Source organism: Falco naumanni, chromosome 5 (genome assembly GCF_017639655.2).
Source record: "Falco naumanni isolate bFalNau1 chromosome 5, bFalNau1.pat, whole genome shotgun sequence".
Taxonomy (NCBI): Eukaryota; Metazoa; Chordata; class Aves; order Falconiformes; family Falconidae; genus Falco; species Falco naumanni.
In genome coordinates, this window is record NC_054058.1 from 3,311,507 (window position 1) to 3,336,954 (window position 25,448).

At 40.8% G+C, this 25,448-nt stretch overlaps 1 protein-coding gene across 4 annotated transcripts in view; it reads left to right on the forward strand.

Annotated features, from left to right (window-relative positions):
- The window catches only part of GSK3B (glycogen synthase kinase 3 beta), a 157,421-nt gene that overhangs the window by 44,815 nt on the left and 87,158 nt on the right, over positions 1-25,448 (forward strand). For all 4 annotated transcript variants that reach the window (XM_040595475.1, XM_040595477.1, XM_040595476.1 and 1 more), the window contains exon 2: positions 14,065-14,258. In XM_040595475.1, the coding sequence (XP_040451409.1) occupies positions 14,065-14,258 (194 nt within the window). The remainder of the gene's footprint in view (positions 1-14,064; positions 14,259-25,448) is intronic.

Consider the following 25,448-nt stretch of genomic DNA (forward strand, 5'->3'; position numbering starts at 1 on the left):
GCATTGGAAACTGGCAGAATTTGGGAAAAGTCTGTTTTTGCTAGTTAGTTTTCTTCTTGCCTGCATAATTGAGAGGAAGTTTTGCTAAAACAGTGCTGCTCTCCTCTCCCTGTTTCCAGATACCTGGATCTATTTTAGGAATTCAAGCTCCAGCAGTCTTCCTTAACAAACAATTACAGGAACAGTTTTGAGAATTTCAGCTAAATGTGTAGAGATTGTCCCTGAAAGCATCAGTGTGCTCATGTGTTGGCAGAGGGAGTTGAATCCCCAGATGTCTGGGCTTTTTCATATGAAGGGAAATATTCCTTTTGTTCATGTTTTTCATTGTGGAGAAAACCAATTCCCTTTGTGTAGGATTTTGTTTTAGTAAAATACGTATATTGCAATAAAGTATTTGGAAAAATCTTCTGTAGTTTGAATTACACGATTGTCCTTTCACTAGGGGAAAAAAATGTTATTGAAGTAGGTGCAGTGTTTCTTGAGAGAGAAAAAATAAATTTTTATAAGTTTAAGAAGTCTTAGGAGAAAATAATACTTTCTGTTAGCTAAAGTATGCATTGTAAGGCAGGATAGTTACTGTCCAGAATAAATACCTGTGCTGGTGTAAGGAAACTTTTTTTTTTTTGGCACCCACTCCTGCCCCCCCCCCCCCCCCCCCCCCCCCCCGAGCTGTAGCTGAAGTATTACTCAGTTGTTTGACAGCCTGAGCTTCTGTTTTGGTTTGAGGAAGCAGTGGATGTGGTGCCCAGGTGCTGTCCTTTGGTTCGCCCAAGCCTGCGGTGTGACTGCTGCAGCCTGCCCTTGACGCCAGCTGTCATCATGAGGAATGGCTCTGGCCTTATGGCCTGCTTCCATCTCCGTCCTCTGCCAGCCCTCTGCCAGCCTCAGCTCTTGCGTTGCTGTGGGGCGAATCAGAGCAGGGAGTTTTGGTCTTCCAGAAGCAGTTCTGATCCAGCTCGCCCTCTGAGAGCAGCTGTTTTATACCTGGTACCAGTGCCACTCCGGGTCAGGGTACAAGGAAGGCTGGGAGGACCAGCATGGCCCTCTGGAAGGCAACCCCCTTTGCAGGCTGCAGCTCCACCATGGCGTTGGGTCAAAGGCTGTGTGGTTCCAAGTTATACTTGGCGTGGCTTACCTGGGAGGATAGGCACTGAGGAGCAGTCTTGCTCTCTGTTCTTCCCCTTGTCAAATCTAATAACTGCCTGTCCTCAAGATGAGTTGGTTCAGCTTGCTGATTTGAGGCTTGTTTTATTTTGGAGATGAATTAGTGTGTCAGATCAGTAAGCTAAACTGACTCAATCTTCAGGCTACAAGATTGCTAGATTTGCCATGGCAGGAGTGTGAAGTTGATAAATAAGACCAACCTTTTCGGCAGTAGCCCCCACTTTGATCAGATAGATTATATATAATGTGTTGTGTATATATATATATATATATAAAACACATATATAATGTGTGTATATATAATAAGTTGTAGTTTCTCTGGTTAACTTAAATAGCTTTAGAGATGTTCAACACTTAGTTCTCTTGCTCTTCTTGCCCTACAATTTTTATTACTTTGAAATTAAATAAATAAAAAAGGAAGACTCGCCAATGATGAAAAGCTTCTGCATCTAGCTGGTAAAATGCTGCCTCATCTGTAATAAGAGCTCCTTCACAAAGATAGCTGTTCCTGCCATGGACAATATCTGCATTGCACTGATAGCATGCCTACAGTCTCTTAATTGAGGGAGTGCTTTTCTTGAATTCAAAACCATCTTTAACGTAAACTGGCTTGCTCCATTTCTGTGCATTCTGTGGCATAATCTAAAGCAGTAACTGGGGGCAGATGTGTAGTCTTAGAGCTGGTCTGTGTTCTGCAGCCTGAGTTGAACGCTGTAGCACAACTTGATTTTTTTGCTCTCTGTAGAAATGGTTGCAGTGCTCCTTCTGCTTTTAGAATGGTGTTCAACTGCAGGTCATGGTTCATCATAGGGATTCAGATTAGCTACTTCTCACTTTTTTGATTCTTCGCGCCCCCCCCCCCCCCCCCCCCCCCCCCCCCCCCCCCCCCTTCCCTGCACTTCCCACCCGAGGTGGATGTTAGTTCTGAACGACTGGCAGTTTTCTTACACTTCCAATGTTTAAAGATAGGCATCAAATGAATGCCTTTTTCTAACTAGCTTCGTGTTTCTCTGTGGATTTTGGCTGCTGTATGAGATTCCAGACAACATTTCTCACTGTGATTTCACTCTCAGTGTAACTCTCTCTCTAGGGTGGACTCTGGGGCTGTGATGCTGTTTCCTGGTCTTAAAAGGAATCGCATGATAAGTGCGTGTTGTATTTCTGTCGTGTGTTCGTTGAAGTTGGAGAGTAAGAGAACACATCAAGCCCTAGTAGGGCAGAAACTAGTTGTGGGGTACTTGGCAGAAGGGAGAAAATGAAAAGCAAAAAGTAGAGTCCTCCAGTGGCCTGGAGAGCAGAAAAAAAGTCTGTCAGAATCCAAGGCTCTGGCCACAGGGGAGCTTTGTCCTCTACCCTCCTAGGAAAATGCCACTGGTTCAAGCTGGTGTTGCTTTTCATTGCACCTGGGTTTTCAAGACCACCTATGTTACTGATAAAGATGTGGAACTATGTGGTTCTTGCCCTGCTCCTTCCTCCACAGCTCTGCGGTCTGGCAGAGGTTGCAGAGGCCACAGAAGTACCTGCAGGCTCTGCTGGCCGTGGCTGCCTGCAGTGCTGATGATAGCAAGTGCTTTGTGTGCTTGGAGAACTTAAGGGGCTCGCTCTCTCCAGTATTAATCTGATAATAGTCCTGCTCTAAATTCTCTTCTCTTCTTGAATCTCTGCTCTTGCTTCTGCTTCTCTCCACTTTTTCTCCTTTTAGTATGATTCTGATGTTATTCTTGGGTAGCTTTTTTATGCATGGGGTATTTTGGTTTTTTTCCCTCGTGTCTCTTCACTGTTCCTTACCTTCTCTTTTTTTTTTTTTTTTTTTTTAATTTCTTTTTTTAGCCTGTTTCCTTTTGGGTCTTTTCTTCCTTCCTTCCTTCTCAAGTAACTGGCACTTGCCTGAACAACTAGCCATTATACAGTTTCCTCCATGGGCTGCGCTGTCTCAGCCTCCGTCTGCCTGCTCCTTGGGCTGGGCTGCAGGTGGCTGGGGCACGAGCCGTCTCCGATTCCCGGTGCTGTGCCTAGCGCGGTAGGGTCCTATTCACACTTGGTACTTAAGCACTGCTGTAATAAACAGGACTGAAAGATTTCTTATTTAAACCCCAACAGAAGAATGGAGACTCCCTCGAAGACTTATTAAGATGTTCTTAATTTGTGCAAGTGTGTGGTGGGGGAGGGTCTTGGCAACTTGCAGCTACTGCAGGTGGCTAATCTGTGGGCTTTACTTAATGGTATGGTGTTAATGCATTAGAAGCCTTTTAGTGGATGCAGAGAGAAAATGGAAAGGACAAAACAGTGATGGCCTCTGTTCTCAGGGATCAGAGATGTACTTGGCTAGGTGACATATACACATCTAACTGGATTCAAAAACTGTAACTAATGCAGTTAAAACGGAGCCAGAAAGGTCTCCAGCAAGTAGACAGCCTCCTACTTAAGTGGTTTACAAGAAACTGCTTTAGTGAAACGTTTACAGGTCATACCAGATATTTTGATGGGAAGATTGTAGGCCTTCTAGAAATTCCCCAAATTTGCTGTTTATCATTTGTTAGTCTTTGAGGGGAGGGAGATTTGGAGTCTCTGACAGTGCTCTTAAAGCAGGCACGTCAGTACAGGTGCCCGGTGGTGGATTCACTGTATAGCCTTGCTAGAAGAAGCTGATAGACTTGTTGAGAGTCAAGTGTTGAATGGCACAAACAAGTGGGTAAATACGATCTGTTTGTAAGTTGGGGTTCTCCGGTGCCCTGTCAGGGCTCAGTTACAGGGTTTTTATAAGTTATTACGTGTCAGCTGAACTGCTATAGTTGTCTTTGGCAAATGTTTGCTAAATCATGTTCCCTGATGACGTAAGAGGGAGGAGCAACTAAAGGAAACTTCAAATAAGAAATCTGGGTACTATATAGGCTGAATTTCTCATCTAGCTATAAACTTAGAGCTGTATAGCAAAGGGGGATACCTCTGATGCCGCAATCTCGTGCTAAAACCATGTTGTCATACTGTTTCTGCTCACTCCTATCTCTGTCCTTGTCTCTTGTGCTGTGTTTAATCTGTAAGTTCTTTGGGGCAGGAATGACCTGACCTGAGATTATAAAAACAAATGCTGTTATGATCACTTCAGCACTCACTTCCTAATCTGTGGAATCACCTTATCTAAATTTAAAGTTGATTTATATAGCTAAATAACTTTCATGGGGTGGGTTCATCTGTGTGTGGGTGGAGAGAGAGGAGAACAGAAAGAGTGCCTACTAAAAATAACCTGTTAATGAGCATGAGACTGCTTTTGAAACCCCACTGGCAGCCAGTGTTTAGATTACCTTAATTGTATGTTTCTGTATTTATTTTCCAAAGCAGAAATTTAAGTGTTCTGGTGGATACTTTGTTTAGTCACAGAAAATAATTTCTTTTAATGTTGCTCCCTAAGGTAGTAGGGCAGGGGTCCCCTACCCCCCCACCGTGGTGTTAACTGCACCTTGGAGAAAACTCTGTTGCTTAGAAATTTGCTGTCTTGGTCGGTCTGCCACGCCAGAAAGAGTACTTGAGGCAAAGCAAACTGAGTATTACTGTGAGAGATGGTCAACGTAAGTGTTAGATACACCTTGGAAAGGTATGGGCACCACCTTATGCAGTGGTAGGGAGGAAGGCTTTAGTAAGATGAATCTTTTCTTCAGATGCTGCAAGTAAACATCCCTTTTGGATTCAGCTGCTTGGTTTCTAAGTCAGTGGGATGGTAACCTGCTGGGATTTCTTGGTGGCTGATGTCAGCAGCTGGCTGTTGGAATCTCATGTGCCACAGCTGGATCCAGGGGAGGTCGTCTGATGGCCAACGTGATAGGCATCTGGACTAGATCAACAGGGCTCTTCCTATCCTTTTTTTTGTGTGTGTGTTTTTTAACTTGTTCAGTCAAGCTCATGCAGGGGTAGACTAGCACAACTGCATGGTCAGTGTTGTGCTCTGCTTGCTTTGGCTTCCTTAGTTAACATACTAAAACCCGGTAGAAAGTCAGTGCCTTAGAGCTTTGTGTGACCTTGTAGTGGACATTTAAACAAGCCTATCATGTGAATGTTCTGGGACCTGCTAAGTACCCTGTTCATTTTTTTAAAGGCTTTTTTATGGTCAGTTTTCAAAGAGGGTGAATTGAATGCCCCCTCCCAAAAAATTAGGATTACCTCTAAAGGGAGAATTAGAGCTCCAATGGCATTTGGAATGACTGAACTAACATGCTGTAAATCCCTATGCTGTTCCTTGAGCTAAGTTCTAGGGTGTTTTTTTCCAACAAATACATGATAGGAAAAAAAAGTCCCTGCATCCTGATGTGTGTGTTGTATCAAATATAGACATATGAGGCACATCATTACCTGTCACACCTTCCTGGAAATACATTTAGGGTTTTCTTCTTGTGTCATACTGACCTCAAACAGGCATGAAAACGGGTGTGAGTTGAGTTACACGCTATTTCACTTTATTTTAAAAGTTATGTTGCCTTTCTGAGCTGTTACTGCTTATTTTGTAGTGATGGTATAATTTGTTTTACTAGACAGAATTCAGTCACTGCTGTTTAACTTTTACTTCATTTTTCCAGTTGTCTCCTGCATAAACTTAGCACGTAATACTTCAAATTTGTATTGCCATTTTTGAAGCTGCTGAGCAAAATGTAGAAGTACCACCAGTTTTTTTGGGTTACAGATTTTGCCTCCTGGGAGGTTTTGAAATTGATTGACATCTAAAAAGCATTGCTATCATTTAGTGCAAGTAGAATTAATATTTTCTTTTTTTTCTTCATTCCTTTGTGTCCAGCTAGAGGCAATGGCAGCTTTGATTTCAGGGTGGAGTGTTTTAAAAGCCTTTTACTTTAGTAGTCTTTGGCTGGGCAGTTGCTGAAATTTGCCCTGATTATTTGTCTCTGAATTGAACCGAAGTGAATTGACGCACAGTTAACTGTGACTATCATTTGGTGTTAACAATAAAGCCAAAGAATTGACTGCTTCGCCTTCTCATAATTTATCACTTCACTGTTTTGGTTGAAATTGAATGCAGATTTTAACTGATGTGGAAAGCAACATATTTGGTATTGAGCTATGACACCATTGCATAGTGCTGGCTAGAAAAAAATGGTTTATGTAGGTGTTGAAATTTTCTGACCTTCTTAAGACCCAGGGAGTCATTATGTTCATCCTGTGCAGGCTTTCTTATTTTCAAGCCTAGCAGTTGCAGTTCAGCCATGTTCTTTAGAAAAGATTCCAATCTAAAATAAAAGGCTGTGTTGCAAAAATAACCTTAACTTTCAGAGTTTTTTAGAAAAAATAATTTTCTTATTAGTTTTGTCCACTTTAATTTTGTCCAGCTCTGTCCCAAGCTTTTGCAATTTCTGCTTCTAGTTACGTGCATTATCTTCTCCACCTGCAGATCAGAGCCCTCTCTGAAATGTCTGTTCCTTAAACAGTTAGCATTTAGATGTAATCCTCCAGCTTTCTCTCTTTGACTTAATTTGTTTGAGCTCTTAATGTCTCACTCAAAGTAATGTATTTTTCCGCCCTTATAATGTCTGTGGCTTCTTTCCACATCTCTAATCTTTTGAATCATCACTCCTGAATTTTAGCTATCAGGAGCGAGTGCGCTATTCCAGTAGCTGTTCCATGGATGCCAAATAGGAAAGAGAACTCTGGTTGGTTGACTGGTTGGGGTTTTTTTTTGTTTCTTGGCTGATGTTCTTTTGCTTATACATCTAAGGTCTCAGTAGCAATGTTGTGCTTAGGCACTTTGGTCTGTGCCAGGATGCCTTGCAAGTCAGAGCTGATGGCTCCACTCTTTGGATGGCTTTACTTGGTTTGGCTGTATGGCCTCTTACCTTGGGCCTTGGATCCCTCTGCTTAATTTGTGCCTCTGTTACAAACGGAGGCCAGCTGCTTTCTCATTATCTCTACCCAGCGTATAATTCTCTAAATCTTGTGTCTGACAACTTCATAGCTTTTCTTTCAGGCTGTTGATAAAAGGAGTAGGTGTGAGTCCAAACACCAGTGCTGGTGGGACCTCCTACTGTATTTTATTAGATCATGGTTATGTTGAAACTTACGGTCTAGAGCATTATAATTTGATTAGTAATGACATTTTTTGCTGTATACATGTTTCTTCATTAATGTAAGACTTGACAGCAGCTCAGAAACCCTACAGAAGTCACAATGCTTTTGCATCAATACTTCTACCCCTCTCTTTTCCAAATGAACCTGTAATCTCTTTAACTATATGGAGTCTAACAATCCAGTCTCTGTAAACCACCGTACTGCTGCTTCATTCATTATCAAAGTAGCTGGTATGGTACTTAATCTGAAATTGTTGTCAAACTTACAGGATCGTATGGATCATCCCATCTACTTTTGAAGTTCTCTGTTCTGATTCCTTTCAAAAGTCAACGTCCCTTCTCAGGCTTCTTAGCTAGCTCTCCCCAAAACCTTGGATACAACTAGTGAGATTCTCCTGATGTTAAGTAACGTCTGATGGCTGCTCTTTTATTGCGGTATTCAGTTACGGTCAAGAAGTCAGATGACATTTCCTGTGCTAAAACAAGTGTGTGTGTGTATTTAGTGAATGCTTCTGCCTTCTCTGGGTGATGATTGGCACACTTACAGGTTTTTGTTCAGGGTTTGATCTGAGCTATTTTTGAAATTTCAAGGACTCCTTTTGTTTGGAGTAAATTTAAAAACCAAACCACATTCTATTTTATTAGACTCCTTTCTTCAGTTCCCTGAGTTTTTCTGATTTGATCCTTAAATGTTCATTCCTATCTTCTGCTGTCACCCCCTAGGTAATATTTGTGCAGTCCACTGATGAAGAATAGAAGCCATCCAGTAAAACAGTTCATAAATACCACTTTTATACTTTCCCCCCGTACTGGCTCATAATTATTAGCTTTTTGTGAAATTAACCTTTTGAAAAAAAATGTAGTAGGGGAAATAATTAGAAAAATCTCATCTAGCACAGTGATTTCTATTGCTGACATTGTATTGCCTCAAACATATGTTGCTCATGCTGAAGACTCTCAGAGCAGCTGATGATCTCCTTCCTTCACACGCCATGAACAGATGATATCTAAGAAGCCAGGTGTTTTATTTCATAGCCTAATCTGATGGTTGGCATCGGGTCCTAGCAGATAATTTTTCTTGTGCTTTCTATTAAGACATTTGTTTCACAAAGTATTCAGATCTTTTGACCTTCTCGGTTATCAATGATTGAAAAAAGCCAGTGCAGTTCTGATAGACTTCCATCCCCTTCTGGCCACTCGTTTCTCTATAGACAGTTGTGTCAGCTGCTGGTTGTAACCAGTTCAAATTGGCAGGGGCTAGATCCAGCAGTGTGTGGTTTCCATGCAAGTGACTTATTGACTGTATTGAACATTGAGCAAATTAAGATGAAAGAGTGTGGAGAAGCCTGAGACTTGGGAGGGGAAGAAGTAGTAAATATTGACAATATTGAGCCATATATTAACAGGAAGGTGACACTGAGAATTAAAACAGATCAGTGAAGATACTCAATTTAAGTGGAGGCAGACAGCTGCATGACCTCAGACATTGCAGAAAGCATGTTGTAGGGCTGTGAGGTTTTCTTTTAGGACTTAAAACCAATCCAAGTATCATCTAATGGGAGGACCTGTGTGCATGCCAGCGAAAAAGAGTGTAGTAATTGGAGGAGGGAAGCAAGAGAAGATGAATAAAGTCAAAGGAAAGAGGAAAAGGAGTTCGCGGATAGTGCAAAGGATTGAGGTTGCATTTGAAGTAAGAAGAAAGCAGCTGTAAACATCCTACAAATACATTGTTTCTTCCCTTCAACTTCAAAACATATAGAAGAGGAGGAAGAGGGTGTGTATGTAATTGAGAGAAGACAGAATCGGAGATCTCTGACTGTATGTGCATTAATGTATGTTTGTACTGCTCTGTCAGAAGCTAAACAGCTGAAGGGATGTAGGGCAGACATAATTTTGGACTTTCTCCAGGCCCATTCAATAGAAGGCATGGGGGGAGTTCTGATCTGTAGGAAAGGATGTCTTTCATGGTCTCTGAGGGCTGGAGTGAATTTTATTGACTTAACAGCTATGTTTAGGCACTGGCAAAAAGTATATGTGCAGTACACTTGTAGAATGGTCAGCTTTGAGCTAGCAGTAGGAGTCTGCAGCTGGTGGGGTATTTATGTAAGAAAATGCTTGTCGAGTAGCAAAATCACTTGTCTCACCTGGGTAAACATCTGCCACTTTTTTTTAGGTGTGTGCCTCTTGTTCTCAAAATAATAGTATTGATCTGTATTAGTTTTGGATTAGTTGGTGGATTGTATAGACAAAACCCAGATTTGAATACATTTGACTTTTTTTCCTGAGTGTACAAAATAGAATAAATACTTAACTTGAAAGGGTAGGTGGCCATTGGTCTTAGATACAATGATGACATGAGCCATTCTAAAGTTATACCAAGATACTGGAAAATAGAATTAGAGCTAGCACTGATGCTGTAATAAACTGTAGTCTTGTAAGCGGAGTATGTGCTTTTCTTCCCACAAACTGATGAGTATTCTCTGCTTTCAAACCACTGACTTTACCTAATGCTTGTGATTGGTCCCACATGGTCATCATGTGCTAAAGGTGGAAAGTGAGCTATAGAAAGATCAGAGCATTTGGGAATTAAAAAGTCTGGGCTTTGTTTTCAGTTGCATGTCAGACTTCTGAAATAACCTCTTCATCAAAAAACACCTCCAAGTACCACATTATGGGTATTTAACATCAGAACAGTGAGGGGAAATGCTTTTAAGGGCTTGCATGAAATGTACCAAGTGCAAATACATATGTATTACGGAGTGATAGCTGTTTATTTTTACTTGTGCTTCTGTCCTGGGTGTTACAAAGGTCGTTTGCCTAGTTGATGGTTGTACAGTCACATAATTTTTTGTTACAGTAAACCTAGGTCATATTGCCATCAGCGCCAGAAGGCAGCTGCTTCTGGACAAATACGAGTGACTTTTCTGATGTGAGCTGTGCCGTAAGAGCTGTTTAGTATTTTGCTGTTTGGTCCTTCCTTCAGTATTTTTTCGATTTAATGTTGGAGTTCTATTGTAGACCTACAATAGAAGGTGTTGAGAGTATCGTGTGTTCGACAATGCCCGCTTATCCACTGGGGCCACTAAGTCTGACAGTCTGAAACAAAGAGGTGAAAGGGATAAGATGAAACTGTCTAGGCTTCTCATTAAGGCTTGCTGTGGTATAATGCTTCTTGGTGCTTGCTGTTAGGAGTCTCAATTTGGAGGCACTGGAGATAACAGAGAGGAAACACCCTTTTCCAGCAATCTTTCATCATGCTGAGGCTAAACCTCAAGTATTTCCCAGAGCTGTTTGGCAAACTCCTTTATATGCTGCTTGGCTGACAAGTCAACTCTTACTGTCCAGACAATAAAAACTGGGAGAACCATTCTGGATTGTGTACGGTCTTCTGAACAGTACATACAGCCATGTAGTGCAACAAAGTGGCAAAGCAGGCTCCGGGGCTGTGGATGCTGCTGTGATACAAATATGTATTATTTGTGTACTTTGAAAAGCAGTGAGAAGTTTTGTTCCTCAAGATCAAAGTTGTCAAAGGTGCAAGGTGAATTTTACCCCTACAGTCTCTTGGGTTCAACTATTCTTTAATGGAATATACTGAAACTCCTAACAGTCTTATTTTTGGAAAGGTTGGAGGCCTTATGGTGTTTTTTGTGGATGGGTTTGCAAAAGCCATTGTTTATTGGAAGAGGGAAACTGAGAGAAACATTTAAGAGGCCTAATGCTCTGTAACATTCTGGTAAAGAAACAAAGTAATTCTTGGTGTAGCTATTAAAGTGTCAGTGCCTACACTTTTAAGCGCTGAAGATTCCAAGAAGTTTAGTTAGGAGTTGGCTTTCCATGAACTTAAAGGGAAGTGTGTAAGCTGACTCTTCTCACTGGAGCGCTGGAGGAGTTGGCTAGGTTCTGCAGTGCTGTGCTGGGAAGAACCTGACGTGGCCTGAAATTCAGAGTTTGCTTTTGTGGTCAGGACCCCTAAATGAGCTGCAGCTCTGAAGAGTGTCCTTGGAGCAGATCTCCTGATTGCAAGTACTTCAAATCTCAAATGGTATTGCCAGGAACAGGATTTTTTTACCTTTAAGACTCCCATAGTCTTGATTCTTTGGAAAAGTGGGGAACAAAAGCTCATTAACAGTCATCTTGATACTCTGGCCTTGGTTACAAGGCCAAAAAACAAAATTTTTTTTAAAACAAAACAAACACCACCACCACCACCTCCAAAAAAAACCTCAACAAACCCAAACAAAACAAAACAAACACCACCAAAAAGCCCACAAAAGTGGGGAAGTAGGAGTGTACCTTTTAAATTACAAGGATTGTTGCAGTAAAGCAGATTTCACCTATTTATATGTGCTGAGTTAGAATGCTAATCATAGAGTAGTTGGGCAAGTGAAACACAGGGCTGCCTTCAGAATTGCACTTTCAACTTGTTTAGCAAAAAAAAGGGTTTCTTTCTTTTCCTGGCTTCCTTCCATTTATTTCTTACAGTTATCAAAGAGGAGGGTGAATTTTCCATGCAGCTTTAGTCTGCTTCCATTTATGCTCCCCTCTCTCTGTGAGCAGACATTCATCTCTTTCCATTTTTCCTTTTTTTTTTTTTTTTGTTCGTGTTTCTTAGTTTTCTGTTCAAATGTGTAAATCTGCATCTTGCTTCCCCCTGAGTATTTTGGGGAAGGGCTATACCTGCTGTGTATTGCTTGGCAAGTAATTGTCACCCTTAGCACTAATGTGCTTTGTTTGTTTTTAGTTTGCTCACTTGTTTCATGGAACAGTTAGATGCATAAAAGCAAACTGTTTGTAAGAACTTAACTGTTAATCATCTCGTATTACATTTTAATGTGGATTTTTAAGGAGCAAATCATGCCAAGACAGCATGTTTTTCTTCTGGATCTTACAGGTACAGAAGAAGTAGTAGTAGATGTGTGTGTATCTTGACTCTGAAGTTTTTGAACCTTTTCATGAGAAGCCTAGGAAAACAATGGACTACTGGAAATCCCCTGAAAAGCATACAAAATAGTTTGGTTATTTTGTTTGAGGATAACAAGAGATTAATGATAAAATTAGGAGGAGATATTTAATGAGGTTTTGTAAAGTCTTCAAGCAGTCTCAGAGGATTCACTGGTTTTCACCAATTTGTTAGATAAATGTCATGTGGCGTTGTGAAGTGGCTCTCCTTCTGGTGGTGACTCTGTGCCTGAAGGATGTGACAAGCTGGCAAAAGAGCATTAAGTAACCTTGAATTTGGTTCAGTCAGGACAAATGTAGAATATTAGGCTTTGATAAGAGTAATCAGGTGTGTGAGTGGACAGTAGATGAGGATTGGACGGGCAGCAGCTCTGCAGAGGAGAGCTGGGTACACAAACCGATCGTGAGTCAACCAGGTTGCAGCATTGCACAAGCTGCAGATATCGTGCTGGGCTGCCCAAACAGGTGTGTGTAAGTTGGACACAAGAAGTCACCAGCACGCTGGGTCGAGCCATGGTAAACTCCTCTTCAGGCTCCAGTCTTGGGTACTCTACCCGAGAGATTTTTGGTAGTGAGGGGAGAGGTGCCCCAAAGAGAAACAAGTTCTTCCATCATGGTAACTTTCTTGCAACAGCCCCTCAGGTATTTGAAGGAGGTAGTTGGGGGGGAAGGAGGGTGGAGGGGAGCTGTGCCGTTTTCCATGCCTCCTAGGAGCAGAACAAGGAGTGGTTCACCTGAACTGCAGTAAAGGTATTCTGAGCTACCCATTAGAAAAATCTTGGATGGGACAAGCATCTCTCACGAGTGGTTTCTGTGGAGTTGCAGAGTGACTGCTGTGGAACAGCAGATTCTGTTTTTTCTTGCAGCCCTATTCAGTTCTGTAAACTGAAGGGCAGTAAATGCCCAGTGTGTGCTTGCGAAATGCCTAAAACTTTGGTCCTGTTACAAACAAAATTGGACTTTGAACAAGGGGAAGCACTGCTGGTGATAATGGTGGTACTGAGAGTAGGTAATAGCAGCTTGGTCTTTTGATGGGAAAGTGCATGTGTGGTTGGCTGCAGACTGCTGGAACCTGTAGCTGCTGCATCTGCACCAAAGCACATTCACTTGTGCAGCATCCACTGTCATCTTCCATCCTGAGTGTCTGCCCCTGCCTGTGTTCTAGTTCATGTTGAGATGCAAGCTGAGTATGTGCCATCATCATCCTTCTTCTCCTTCCTCCCCCTGCCCCAGTCAGTGTCTCCCTTCTTTGCGAGGGAAACCGGGAGTGGAAGAAGAGAGGAGCAGGACTGTGCTGTATGATGCAGTCCAGGTTTTGCTTCAGGTGCACACAGGCAGCTTTGACAAAGGTTTTGCTGTTTAAGGCATGCAAGCTGAAGCTTTACATGTAGGTGGGTTTGTAACAAACTTTGTCAGTGGTTTTTGCGGCCAGATGTATGCCTGTAAAGGACAGAGTGCTGCTCTGCAGGCTGTACTGACCATTCGGTTTCTTCAGTTATAGGAGAATATGGGGAAGTGCTTAATTTTGGTAATACAAACAACACTGTGTTTAATACCACTTACATTAATTAGATGTAGAAATGAGTACTTGTCTTTGTCATGCATCACACTTCATTGCTGAGCTATTTGCTCCTGGAAAGGAAATATTTTTGTTAGCAATGATCTAGGTGAAAAAATATAACCACTTAATGTATTTCAGTAAAAAATACGCCCAGTGTTTTCTTTGCATTCTGTCAGGGTTTTTTATTTTTCTCTGTAATACTGAAATACACATGCTGCTTTAAGTATTTGCCTTACCCTGTTTTGTTTCAGTCTTGCTGGTCATCTTGTTTATGCATGTATTGTGATTATTTGTTTATCTCTTGCTTCCCAGGAGACAAAGATGGCAGCAAAGTGACTACAGTAGTGGCAACTCCTGGACAAGGTCCGGACCGACCACAGGAAGTTAGCTACACAGACACCAAGGTGATTGGGAACGGATCTTTTGGTGTTGTGTATCAAGCCAAACTCTGTGATTCAGGAGAGCTTGTGGCCATTAAAAAAGTTCTGCAGGATAAAAGATTTAAGGTGAGCCTATGCATAAGTTTGGTATATTTTCATGAATGTTATCTCATTTTCCATGTCTTTGATGGCAAAGTCTTTGATTATTTTTTTTTATTATTTAATTTATGTTCATTGTAGCATATAAATGCACATAAAAATTTCAAGGACTAAAGATTGAACAGATGGTTTATGATAAAGGGATATAGTTTAACTTGAAAAATCAGTGAGCCACTGTTGTTATGATCATTTGGATTAATGCAAAACAGGAAGCTAAAAATCCTGATTTGATGCTGTGGTGCTGTTTCCAAGTTGCAGACTAGATTTTTCAGATAGTGAGCTGTGGAAACAGGGGGAAGGCTTGTCTTTTTTATAGCATAGACTTCTCCAGTCATTAGTAATTAAGCTGTTGGAAGGAACAGAAGCCTTTGGGCTTTGTTCTTGGTTGTTGCACCTACAGAGTGGAAGGCTGTATTTGAGTAAAATCAGACACAGTCCCCAGGCCAAGAAAGAAGATAATGAATACTGAGCCTGGGGCAGTTGAAACTGAAGGCGAGTTACTTCCCTTCGTTACCTGTTTTATAAACATGATCTATTCTGGTGGTTTTAATAGACTAGTGACTCTTTATTCTAAACAAATAGCCTTCCAAAAAGCTGTATTTTTATTTAGTGATATTAAAACAAATAAAAGTCAAGGCCCATCAGCAAACTCACCACTGCTGTTAGCCCTCTGCTTGGTACTTGGTGTGCTTGACTGCTTTCCCTAATAGTCTGCAGCTAAACTTGCACAAGCAGTGAATGATGCAAAGGTACTGGTTTTGGCATCTGAAATCAATGGTGTGGGTTTTAGCATCCGAAGTCCACGGTTTTCATGAATATAGAAGCATAAGGACAACATACAAAGTGCCACGAAATAATCTTGTTGGCGTGGTCTGGATACAAAACTGCCTGAGCTTAAATATAGGAAGGTGAAGCATATATAAGGAAAATCAGCAATTTGAAACTTCTTTTTTAGAATTTGATACTTACTGTTAGTTTTAAAAATACTTTTAAAGGTTATTGGATGACATTTTTATCATCTCCTTCCCAATTCTCTCATTTTTTTCAATAAGACTTAATGCACAGCTAAATTCACTGGTAATGTTTGTAACTTATGTCCTGTTTTGGTAGTACAATTGTTAATTTGAAGTGTTTTGAAGGAACTGGTGTATGTTTTCCTTGGGTCCTGAAATTGATGCTGTCATCACCACAGGTATCAGTGTATCACAGATGCATTAGATGAGAAATGAAAGGGGGAAGATAGTTTAAATGAATGTAATCATGCAGATTTTTTTAACTTCTGACTGAGAAAGGCGTGTAAATTCTTATATTGTTCTTACATATGAGTTATTTCTCAGCTGTGTTATGTGTTGCAGGCAATTAGTACTGGGAAAGCATGCAATATGATGTAAGAGTGGATTATTTTAGAAGAATGGAAGAGGTGGAGTAATAGCAGAAGCTCTAAACCTGGTCATGCTTATAAGAGCTTTTTGATCTCTTCCCATTCCATAGGTTTAGGGGGAAGGCCAGGACATTTCCCTTACCATGTCATGTGTGGTGGATGTCAGCTAGTGCTTTGGACCAAGATCTTTGATTTCTTTAGTCTCATGAATTTGAGATTGTGTAGGGTGTCAAAATGAAAACTTGGCTGAGTCATGTTAGCTCCTGCCCATCAGATACTAATAGTTTGTGATGTCTTAATTTTTTTTTTAATAAATCAATATTAGGCATCTAGAATATAATGTAGATCTTTGGTTTTGTTTCAGTAGTTGGTTCAATGGCGTTTTGTTATCTTGACTATGTGTCTTTTTATTGTGAAGTGTTTAAGACATTCAGAAATACATGACATCTTTTGAATCTTAGCTAGCCCTCTTTTTATTAAGGGGAAAAGCTAAATCAAAAAAAGCTAAAAAGCAAAGTAGGGTGTTTCCAGCTTGCACTCTCAACTAATTGCCTACGTGTGGTGACATAGTCTGAGAACATCCAGCACCGGAGGCTTTAATACCCTTAAACTAGGTAGAATTAATGGTAAGCGGATGTGCAGATCTACAGGTAGATAGCATTAATTGAAAAACACATGTTTAAACTTCATAATTTGCATGGGTCACAACTGCAGTAGTACCCAAGTTAAGCATTTTTTCACAGTTTTATCCCAAACTTGTATCCCAACTGCACAACATAATCTAACTTTGTCTCAGCTCCCTAGGTTTTCCTGTCGTTTGTCAATTTAGTCCTCCCTTTCTTTTCACATTCTGATATGGAAGTGTATGTTCTGTTGGCAGGAGGTGTAAATTCCTGCAGGCTGGATGAAAGCCTCTGCCTGGATGGATTTGGAAGCTAGAGCCGTGTATCTTGTATCAAGAATAGAATACAATTACTTCAGGGAATGCTACTCTTTGGGAAAGTCTGTCTGGTCTAGGTTGTAACTGCTGGACCAGATACTTTACCAGTTAAACGGGGAACGTTGAATGTCCGTCGGCCGTACAGTTTGACTGCCGTGTGGGACCGGAGCCGCTGTTCTGTTCAGAGCGCTGGCTGCGGCGCGCGGCTGGGCTGTGCCGTGCCACCCCCGCAGGGCTGCCCGCGGCCAGATCCAGGCCCTGGTGAGTGCAGCTCCTTAAGAAACCTGCCACTTCTTACCTCTAATGTACACCTCTGCTTTGACAGTGACGAGGAAAACCCTGTTGTAGGCAGCCAAAGGTGGCAGTGGATTGTTTGATTTAAATCAACTTTACCAACTTCTGAGGGAAGAGAGGGGAGCACTTTAGAAATGCCTGTCTGCACTGGTCCCAGTGGTGGGGAAGCAACAAGGGTAAAGTAACGCGTGGAAGTTGCTTCCTGAAGTGCAGATGATCAACGAAACTTTCGGCTCTGTGCTTCAGGCTGGTACTTGCCTCTCTCTGTATTCTGATGGATTTATCTTGGTATGCACAGTATAATTCCTTTGTTGTGACTTAGCTCTTAAAAAAGCGCTTTTAGTAAAGCCAGCAGGAAGCCTTGAAACTTAAAGGGCGTAATTCAGAAACTTTAGGAAGTCCCAAGAGACTGAATTCTAGGCTCCTTCTGCGTTTTGTGAATGTGGAGGGGGTTTATTGTGAAGATCTGGAAAATGCACCACAGTTGCCAATTTTTAGATCTGTTGTCAGGAAATAGAGATACTTTTATCCAGGTTTAAAGCTAGCTTGAAAGCAGGAATTACCAGAGGGGGGTTGTCTTCCCCTCTCCCCCCTCCCCCCCCCCTTTTTTCTTTTTTTTTCTTTTGCCTTTTCCATTACTATGACAAGTTTCTCAGCAGCCTCCACTGAAGTGGAAGCAGCATTGGTCCATGACAGAATGAAGTGAGTGTAAAATCTTTGTTAACGAGTTGAATGTTACAATTTCTGTGATGATAAAGATAGTTAGCAATGCTCCTACTTCTTTCTACTCCCTTGTTGCAGTTTAGTGGTTCTTGAGCTTGGCAGTGCGGTGCCTGCGTGGCTGTGTTTTAAACAGGGTCTCTGAAGTGCTCTGGGTTCTAAAATGAGTATATCTAGAATTCAGTGTAACCTACAGCAATAGTATCGGTACACCAGGGATACAGACAAATGGGTGAGAGGAATAAAAATATAGAGATTAATGTTTAATTTTGGTTTGCAATTCTTCTGCTTTCATCAAGCTAGATCTCCATATTAAATATGAGGAATTTAAGTAACACAATTTTGGACAGTTACATGATACTTAGGTGAGTAGTTCACAAACTCCAAATGGACAGAATCCTTTCAAATGGAAAAATTTCCTAGAGGCTATGTCGCAGCTTTCACAGATTTATACTGTTTTTGCTTCCCACAGATGTGTAAGAATCAGTCCTCATGCAAATCATTGCTAAAGATAAATTATTTATAATTAGTTAAATTATTTGTAAGATTTTCAATTATTTTCATCCACGTGTCTGTGCAGGCCCATAAGTGACACAACCTGATTGCGATGCTTGAAAATACTGGTAACATAAATTTTCTTGCACTGCTTTTGTTGGCATGTTCATTGGAATATACTTCAGATTAAGAGTCAGTCACGTTACTGTCCAATTCAGCAAAAAACAATAATAAGCAAGCAGGTATGTTTGCATAAATAGGAAATTCTTAGTCTCGTTTTTATTATTTCTGTCATTCTATGCCCATTCTTAAGAAATCCTGTTGGAACAAATGTGTGAATTGCTAGAAATACTTCTCAGCTGACTGAGAATAAATACTTAATTTTTTCATATCTAAATTGCAGTACTTGATATTTCTGCTTTAGTGCTACGCTGTCGCCATCTAAATGATAAAGAGGGTTCTTAATAGTCCTGCACCTTTTCAAACAATCCTATCACATTTCTTGTTAACGGCTCACGTAGACCTGAAGTGTGCAGCAGGGGAAAGCCAAATTCAGTAACGAGAACTGTTCATGCCATCCAGTCTGTCAGATCGTTCAAGGACTGCCTAGGTTGAGCAATCCAACTGTGTGTCCCCATGGCCTAGTTGCCTGAGTTATTTCAATAGGCAGATCTTCTGGAGGGTGAGAAGATGTCAAACTATAGGGCCTTGATGATGCACAAACACAAAGCCCTGCATTGATAAAGCTGAGACTGCTGAATAGCAGGCAGTGCTCTTTCCTATTTTTAGCTATGGGAGGAATATATGTTATGAGCATTTCCATGATCTTTTTTTTCTTAAAACACGTAAATTCTCAGTGTTTATCCGAGCCTTAAAACCCAATAAAGCAGCAGGATGGAAAAATAAGTCTGTGATGAGGTGCTGGTTTCTCTCTTTCTCTGCTGGGTGTGTGTACTTTCGTGAGCTGTTTGAAATGCTTCTGAAAGAGCCACAGCTTTCCTTCAGTTCCTGCCTCAAATACATCAAGCTGCTACGTATAAAAAGATCCTTTTTCAAAGTAGCCCCTATCCGCTATTTGTGTTAATTTAATTGCAGCAACTTTCATCATAGCAGCTCATACAAAAAATTTAAAACCACAAGGAAGAATTCCCCTTGAAAAATGACTAGGTGTCTAAGTTCTGTTAACTTTTCTGTTTAAAGTAATCAACAAATTAAAAAAAACTGGGTCAACTTTAAAAGGTTATGCGTCTCTGTGTGTGGTTGAAGGTGTCATTCTGTAAACATGCATGTACAAAAAGTGTGAACCCATTGGCTAATGAGATGTATCTTTTGCTCTCAGAATCTCAGTGGTTAACAGACCACTGTGAGAGTCAACTTCCAACCAGTTTTAGTTAGTTCCACTCTTGGCTGACCCTCCCTGGCTTATTTTCTTGGCTCTTGGTTATTTTTGGCCATTTAAGATACAGCAGACAGTGGCATGATATTGGAAAAAGGCTGCGTTGTCAGGGGGTTTTGATCGACTAACGTCACTGTTAGTGTAGCTGATCAGTTTTGAGGAGAGACGTACCTAGTAACCTGATGAAAACAAGTTAAAACAAGTCTTTTTTGCAGTCTGTAAGCTCGGGCTATAGATAGTTGTGTTTCTAGTCTTAACAAACAGGAGTTTGACACCTGGCCTCTTGATAACGCGTTGGGGAACCCAGTTGGAAAGCTTTAAGACAAAAGGTATCCCTGTGTCTTCAGTGTGGGTTTGGTCTCCCTTTGCCAGGTTCAGACAGTATGCGAGAAGCATCTTGCCTTTTAGTGTTCTAGCAAATCCATCCTCCAGGCTCTGATGCCTATGTGTGTTACCTTTCCACGAGAACGTTAAATGTATAGGTGTAGAGAAGCAATCATCGCTGCTGAAAACTATGATACCACATAGAACTCTGACTTCCTTTGTATGTGCCTGACCTGTAAATCCTTTGAAGCACACGGTGTCCCAGTACCCCTTTCTAGAGAAGCAACTGGAAGTTATCACAGAAGTTTAGAATTAATGCTGTCTTCATCTTAAGTCAGCGTTTTAAGGCTTGAATACAATGTAGAGGCTGGACCTGCTCTGGTGTATTCTTGATCATCTTTCCCTGTGACCTCTTGTCATCTGTACAGGTTTCCACTGAAGCAAGGGCTACACTTTCTTTGTTAATTTAATCTCTGTGTGTGAGCTAGCTGAGCACGCTTATATCTCTATTTCTAAGGATTGTTGAATATTCAAACATAAATGTGTAAGGCCTTTTCTCAAAAGAATGTCTTTTTTGTTTACCCTATCTCACTTGAGTTGGAAGCACTCGTGGGATAAAAAGTCACAAAGGAAAGACATGGCAGTGAGAAATAATAACACTTAAGCGCATTTCTTTTAAGTCTTTGAGGACTTGCACATCTTAGCTACTTTGAAGATCTGAGGAACAGTGAATCACTGTTTATAAGACCATTATGGAGGTGGCACTCTTTTTAAAAGGATGCCTTAATTTTATTGTTAAATAGCTAGAAAGAGCACCTGGAACAACAGTTGTTTCTTCTGACTAGTTTAATGTGATGGCTTGTGTTTGTATCACAAGTGGGGAAAGAAGGTTGGAAATATTTTCCAGTGACATTAGCAAATATTACAAACTTCTGTAAAACTAGCAGGAGGAAGATAATTGAGCCTGACTCAAAGCCTCTTCAAAACTATCCCTCTAGTTGTTTATCCATCTAGTCTAGGATGCAGTCCCTCTGGAAGACTGAGGCTATCAGATAGGATTTGCAGAATGGGAGATGCCTGGGCATGTGTTCAGAATATTTTTCCATCTTCCAAAGAGCTGCAGGGCTATGTTCAGTTCCAGAGAGTTCTTCAAGTCTGTGCTTTAACTCTTGTACAGAGGCCAGATTTGTAGCTCTGGTCCATCTTAGCTTAGCCAGATTATCAGAGATGTTTACCAAGATAATAGCATTTCTTGTAGCAGTACTTGATTTGTCAAGCTAGCTTTCAGGAGACTTATCAGAGCCGGTTCTGTCATTTGGCTGTAATTGCAGTTGCAGTGCCTGTCTGTTCACAGCACACTAAAAAGGCTGGGTAGATACGCGAGTTCTCACTCACAACCTTGTATTTCATTCCATTTTCCGATTTTCTCAAACAGGGAGTTTTGCTAGCGAGCCAAAAATCTGTTTAGCTTTGCTTTTGGCAGTCTTTGATGTAAGCAGGCTACTGTTGGTTGTACCAGCTGAAACCTGGATGTACTTTTGTGACCTAGAAGAGATGTAAGAAGGAGAAGAAGCATCTTCTTCACTTTGTATTATGTTAAAGTCCTATATAATAATGTTATATGTGGTTGTGTTATGACTCTTTCAACAGATGTTTTCTAATCTGACAAATGAATTGGATGTCTAATAGGTGTTAATGCAAAATAGGTCTTCAGTTTGGCATGTGGAGATGAGTTGGAGTTTGTATTAAGGGCATTGGAGATGAGTTGGAGTTTGTATTAAGGGCATTGGTTTCAGTTTTCTTTTTTTAGCTGGGGAGTTGGACTGAAAATTGCTGCCCAGAGAATGCAGTGTCATCCAGCTGCAGATGGCCTGGGGAGGAGGAGGAGGTGCTCTTCATCTGCAGACGTGGCTGCGTGTGTGTGTAGAAATGTTTCCACATGTTGGTAGGGAAATATCTCCCATCAGAATGTGTTCTTTGAAAAGGGAGGGGTCAAAAGAGGCCTTGGGGTTTTTTTCCCCCTAGCTCTTGCATGCTAGCATGAGGCGTTTGCGTAGATACATGCCACAGTTCAAGTGGTGCATTTATTTTGGATTTTGAGCTTTTCTATTTCCACAAGTTTTTCTGTGGTACTCCCTGGACTAGGACCAAAGATAGGATTTAAACAAGATAGCTGTTAGCGGTCAATTTTCTCTCTTCTCATCCACTTCTAGTGCATAACTTGAGACTAAAATTAAACCTGTCTTCCTATGTGAATCTACTGACAAACAAAAGGGACCTTAAAATAGATTAAATTTATTAAGTCTTTTGCCCCACTGGTCCATATAGCTCATAAAGCTGCTGTAATAATGCTTTGGTTTTTTTCCTGTTGTCTCTCATGTCTGCTAGAGGAAGTGAGTTCATGTCTGATGTTCATGAAATACATACACATTCCATGAAATATATATTCCATATATATTCCTAAATTAAGCTGGAGACTGCTTTGAGACACAGAGGTTAAAAAAGAGTAACATTGTAGGAATGCTATTCTGAAATAATGACATTCAGAATGAAGATTACAGTTTAAAAGAATTCCAAACCCATTAAGGTATGGAAATGTGTAGCTTAAAGCACATAAATAGCTGTAACTCTGCCATATACTGACAGCGTGCTATAGTTGTGAGAGTGGAGTTGAAGATGATGCAGAATTCCTGATCAAATTAAATTCCATTTTTGAAAGACGCTTTCCTTTGACTTTATGACTTTGCTGCCTAAGTGCCTGAGAAGGACTGGTATAGAAGACCAGTAATTCTGCATGCAGTAGGGGTAACCTTTTTATTGTGCACATTTGTAAATCAAAGTTTTACTTTAGGGAGAGCCTTGTTTGTGGCACGTATAGGTCTGTGTAACTGAGGTGAAAGCTGACTTTAACGTTCTTCATTTTTGGGGTGCTGTGCTGGTGGTCAAAAACAGTTGTGAAAAGTGTGGACGTGGTGTTTTATGGAAAGATCTGTGGTAGCCATTGTGGAGTGTTACCATGAAAACTATATATCTTTGCCTGAGAATATATCCTCACATTGGATATGCATCTCTGAAATTGGCAGATTATGGGCTGGTGGAGCAGATCTTGCTATTCTCATTTTAAAATAAAGTATTTAATGGCTGCCACAGGTACCCTCTTACTAGCCTTTCTAAGTGCACAGCTGGTTGGAAGTGGACAGTCAAGGGCTGCTGCTCTTTGCTTTGTGAACACAGCCTAAACTTGGTTGTTTAAAAAGAGAAAAGGCACAGTGAAATTTCTGAAGTCCTTCTGAGGCTCAGGGATTTAGTGATACACTGCTGCATGAGGTCATATGTAAATTCTAAGCTAGATTAGGTTTTTTTCATCTTGCAGTTCTAGCTGAGAGGGGTAGGCACACCTAATGCTCCTGAGAGCTGGGTGATGCTGCTGCTATATAGAGCATGGGTATTAAAGTGAATGTTGGGTGGAAATGATGTCCCAGTGGGAGCCTTCTACACCTGTCTCACAGTTAAGGAGAAAAGTATTGTGTAGGGTATAAATAGAAGATTAGCTGATGCTTGTTGAGATAAAAATGGTGCTTTTTGAGACTATGTGGATGTTCGGTGCATGCAGTTGTTACTTCAAGGCTTTTTGTTGTACCGTTGTGTATTCTCTTTTACAAGTCCCACAGCATGAGATTGCCTGGCTACGGAAGATTTAGCATAAACACTTTCTATGTCTAGCAGCATTATGTGCCTGTGGCTCTCACTTGCTTACTTCACTCTTACTTGGTTAAATTATCTTTGGTGCTACGCACCCTTCTTACAGCATGATTAGAATATATCATCAAATAAATTGCCTTCAATTTTTGCTGGCGAATGCAGATTTTTCTTTAAAATACTCAGCTGCTAAATCAGGTGGTGGCAAACTGTGAGTCCTTTTTAATCTCAGTATTTGTGCTTTATTCAAATATTCTGCTGTGGTAACTATATACTTGAGGGGAAAGAAGGGATAACTGCTGAAATGCAAGACTCGGGAAGGACAGAGGAAATCCACCAGCGGCTCAGTGGAGGCTTCCTGAAGCAAAGAGGAGGGACAGATCTTTTCATTCATGTGTCACCGAGACAGCTGTGCTGTGCCTTCCAACCAGTGTCTTGTAGTTCAGCCCTTTTGGTTTTGTTTAAAACCTTGTAAATGAGCTGCATTTTTTATTATCCTTGAAGAGGGCTAACTCAAATTCAGCAAAGAAAATGAGGAAGGTTTAAGGAAACGTGGAAATTGGAATAATTTTTGATTGGCGCTTTGTTTTCTTGAGTAGGCCTGACATTTTGGAACCAACTGGCATGCTGCTTATGGGAAATTTTCAAAGCTTCAAGAGCTGTAGAATTGATTATTTTCTTTGATACTAAAAGCAATGTGCACTGCCCATTCCTGCTCTGAAAGGTAGTACCAAGACATGGGAAAATAGTAAAAGGAAGCTATTTGAAGTGTTTTGTCAAGTATCTGTAGTGCAGAGACAGGCACTTCACACTAGAACTAGCAACTCTGCTGGTTTTTTTCCGATGACTTGGATACTTCCTGCTCCCTGGAATGACTGGGAAGGCGAGATGTGATGACCAACACCATTATTGTTAGCCTACATGATACAAGGAATTCCTTTTCTGCTACTTTACATTGCATGTTTTTGAGTAAAGATTGTTTTGGCTTTATGTCCTGCTTTGGGTTTTTCCCTCACATTTCTGTCTGCATTATGCAGTGAAATTTGGCATAAGGTCCTCAAGACTAAATTTAAAGGCTCTAGTGGAGGCTGGGGTTTTGTTGGATGGCCTAGACTCCTGTGTGATCTACTGCAGGAAGTAAAACTGAAGCTTTTAGAGCTGTATCATGTAATAACTCGAAATAAGAAATATTTCTGGAAAGGTAATGAGCAACTTACTCCATTAAGGAAAATTCTGATTATAGTGCTTGATGCTTTGGTGCCGAGTTGATACTTGTTTTAAAATATAAGGAGTGATGTCAATAAAGAGGTGGTCGTGTATTTGTACTGTTTTTTTGGTAGGAGCAAGGAAGGGACACACACTCCCTCTCTAAGGTGAAGTGTGAGGTGTGATGTTTATTGTAATGTTAAATATACGTTACAGACTTAAGTAGAATGCAGTCTGCTTTCTTCAGGGTGGGTTTTTGTTTATGTAGTGCCTGGTATAGTGAACTGGGATGAGTAATGAAGGCTCCTGTATGTGTCATGATGCAAATACCCAGACTACATACATCTATATTCTGTAGTTCTTCTAAAATCTGAAGCCAGGTCTAATTGTTACAGGCCAACAAAGGTGCTCATTTCTCCTCTTAATTTGTGACGTTCCTTTGAAAGCTCAGGAGTGGTGATTAGACTGCTTAGTGCTGAGCTAACTAGCCAAAATACAAACATCCAGTCTGAATCACTGAAGCATTGCATTGCCATGTGTAAAAACAGCTGGATCTAATTTTAATTATTTTTTTAAATTCAAAAGGCACTCTGTCACAGAGAGCTAGAATGTGTTTTCCTCCCTAAATTTTAATCATGTGAGGATGGAGACAGAATATCTGACTTGATGTCTTTTTTTAAAGATTCATCTGCTTCTGTTTCT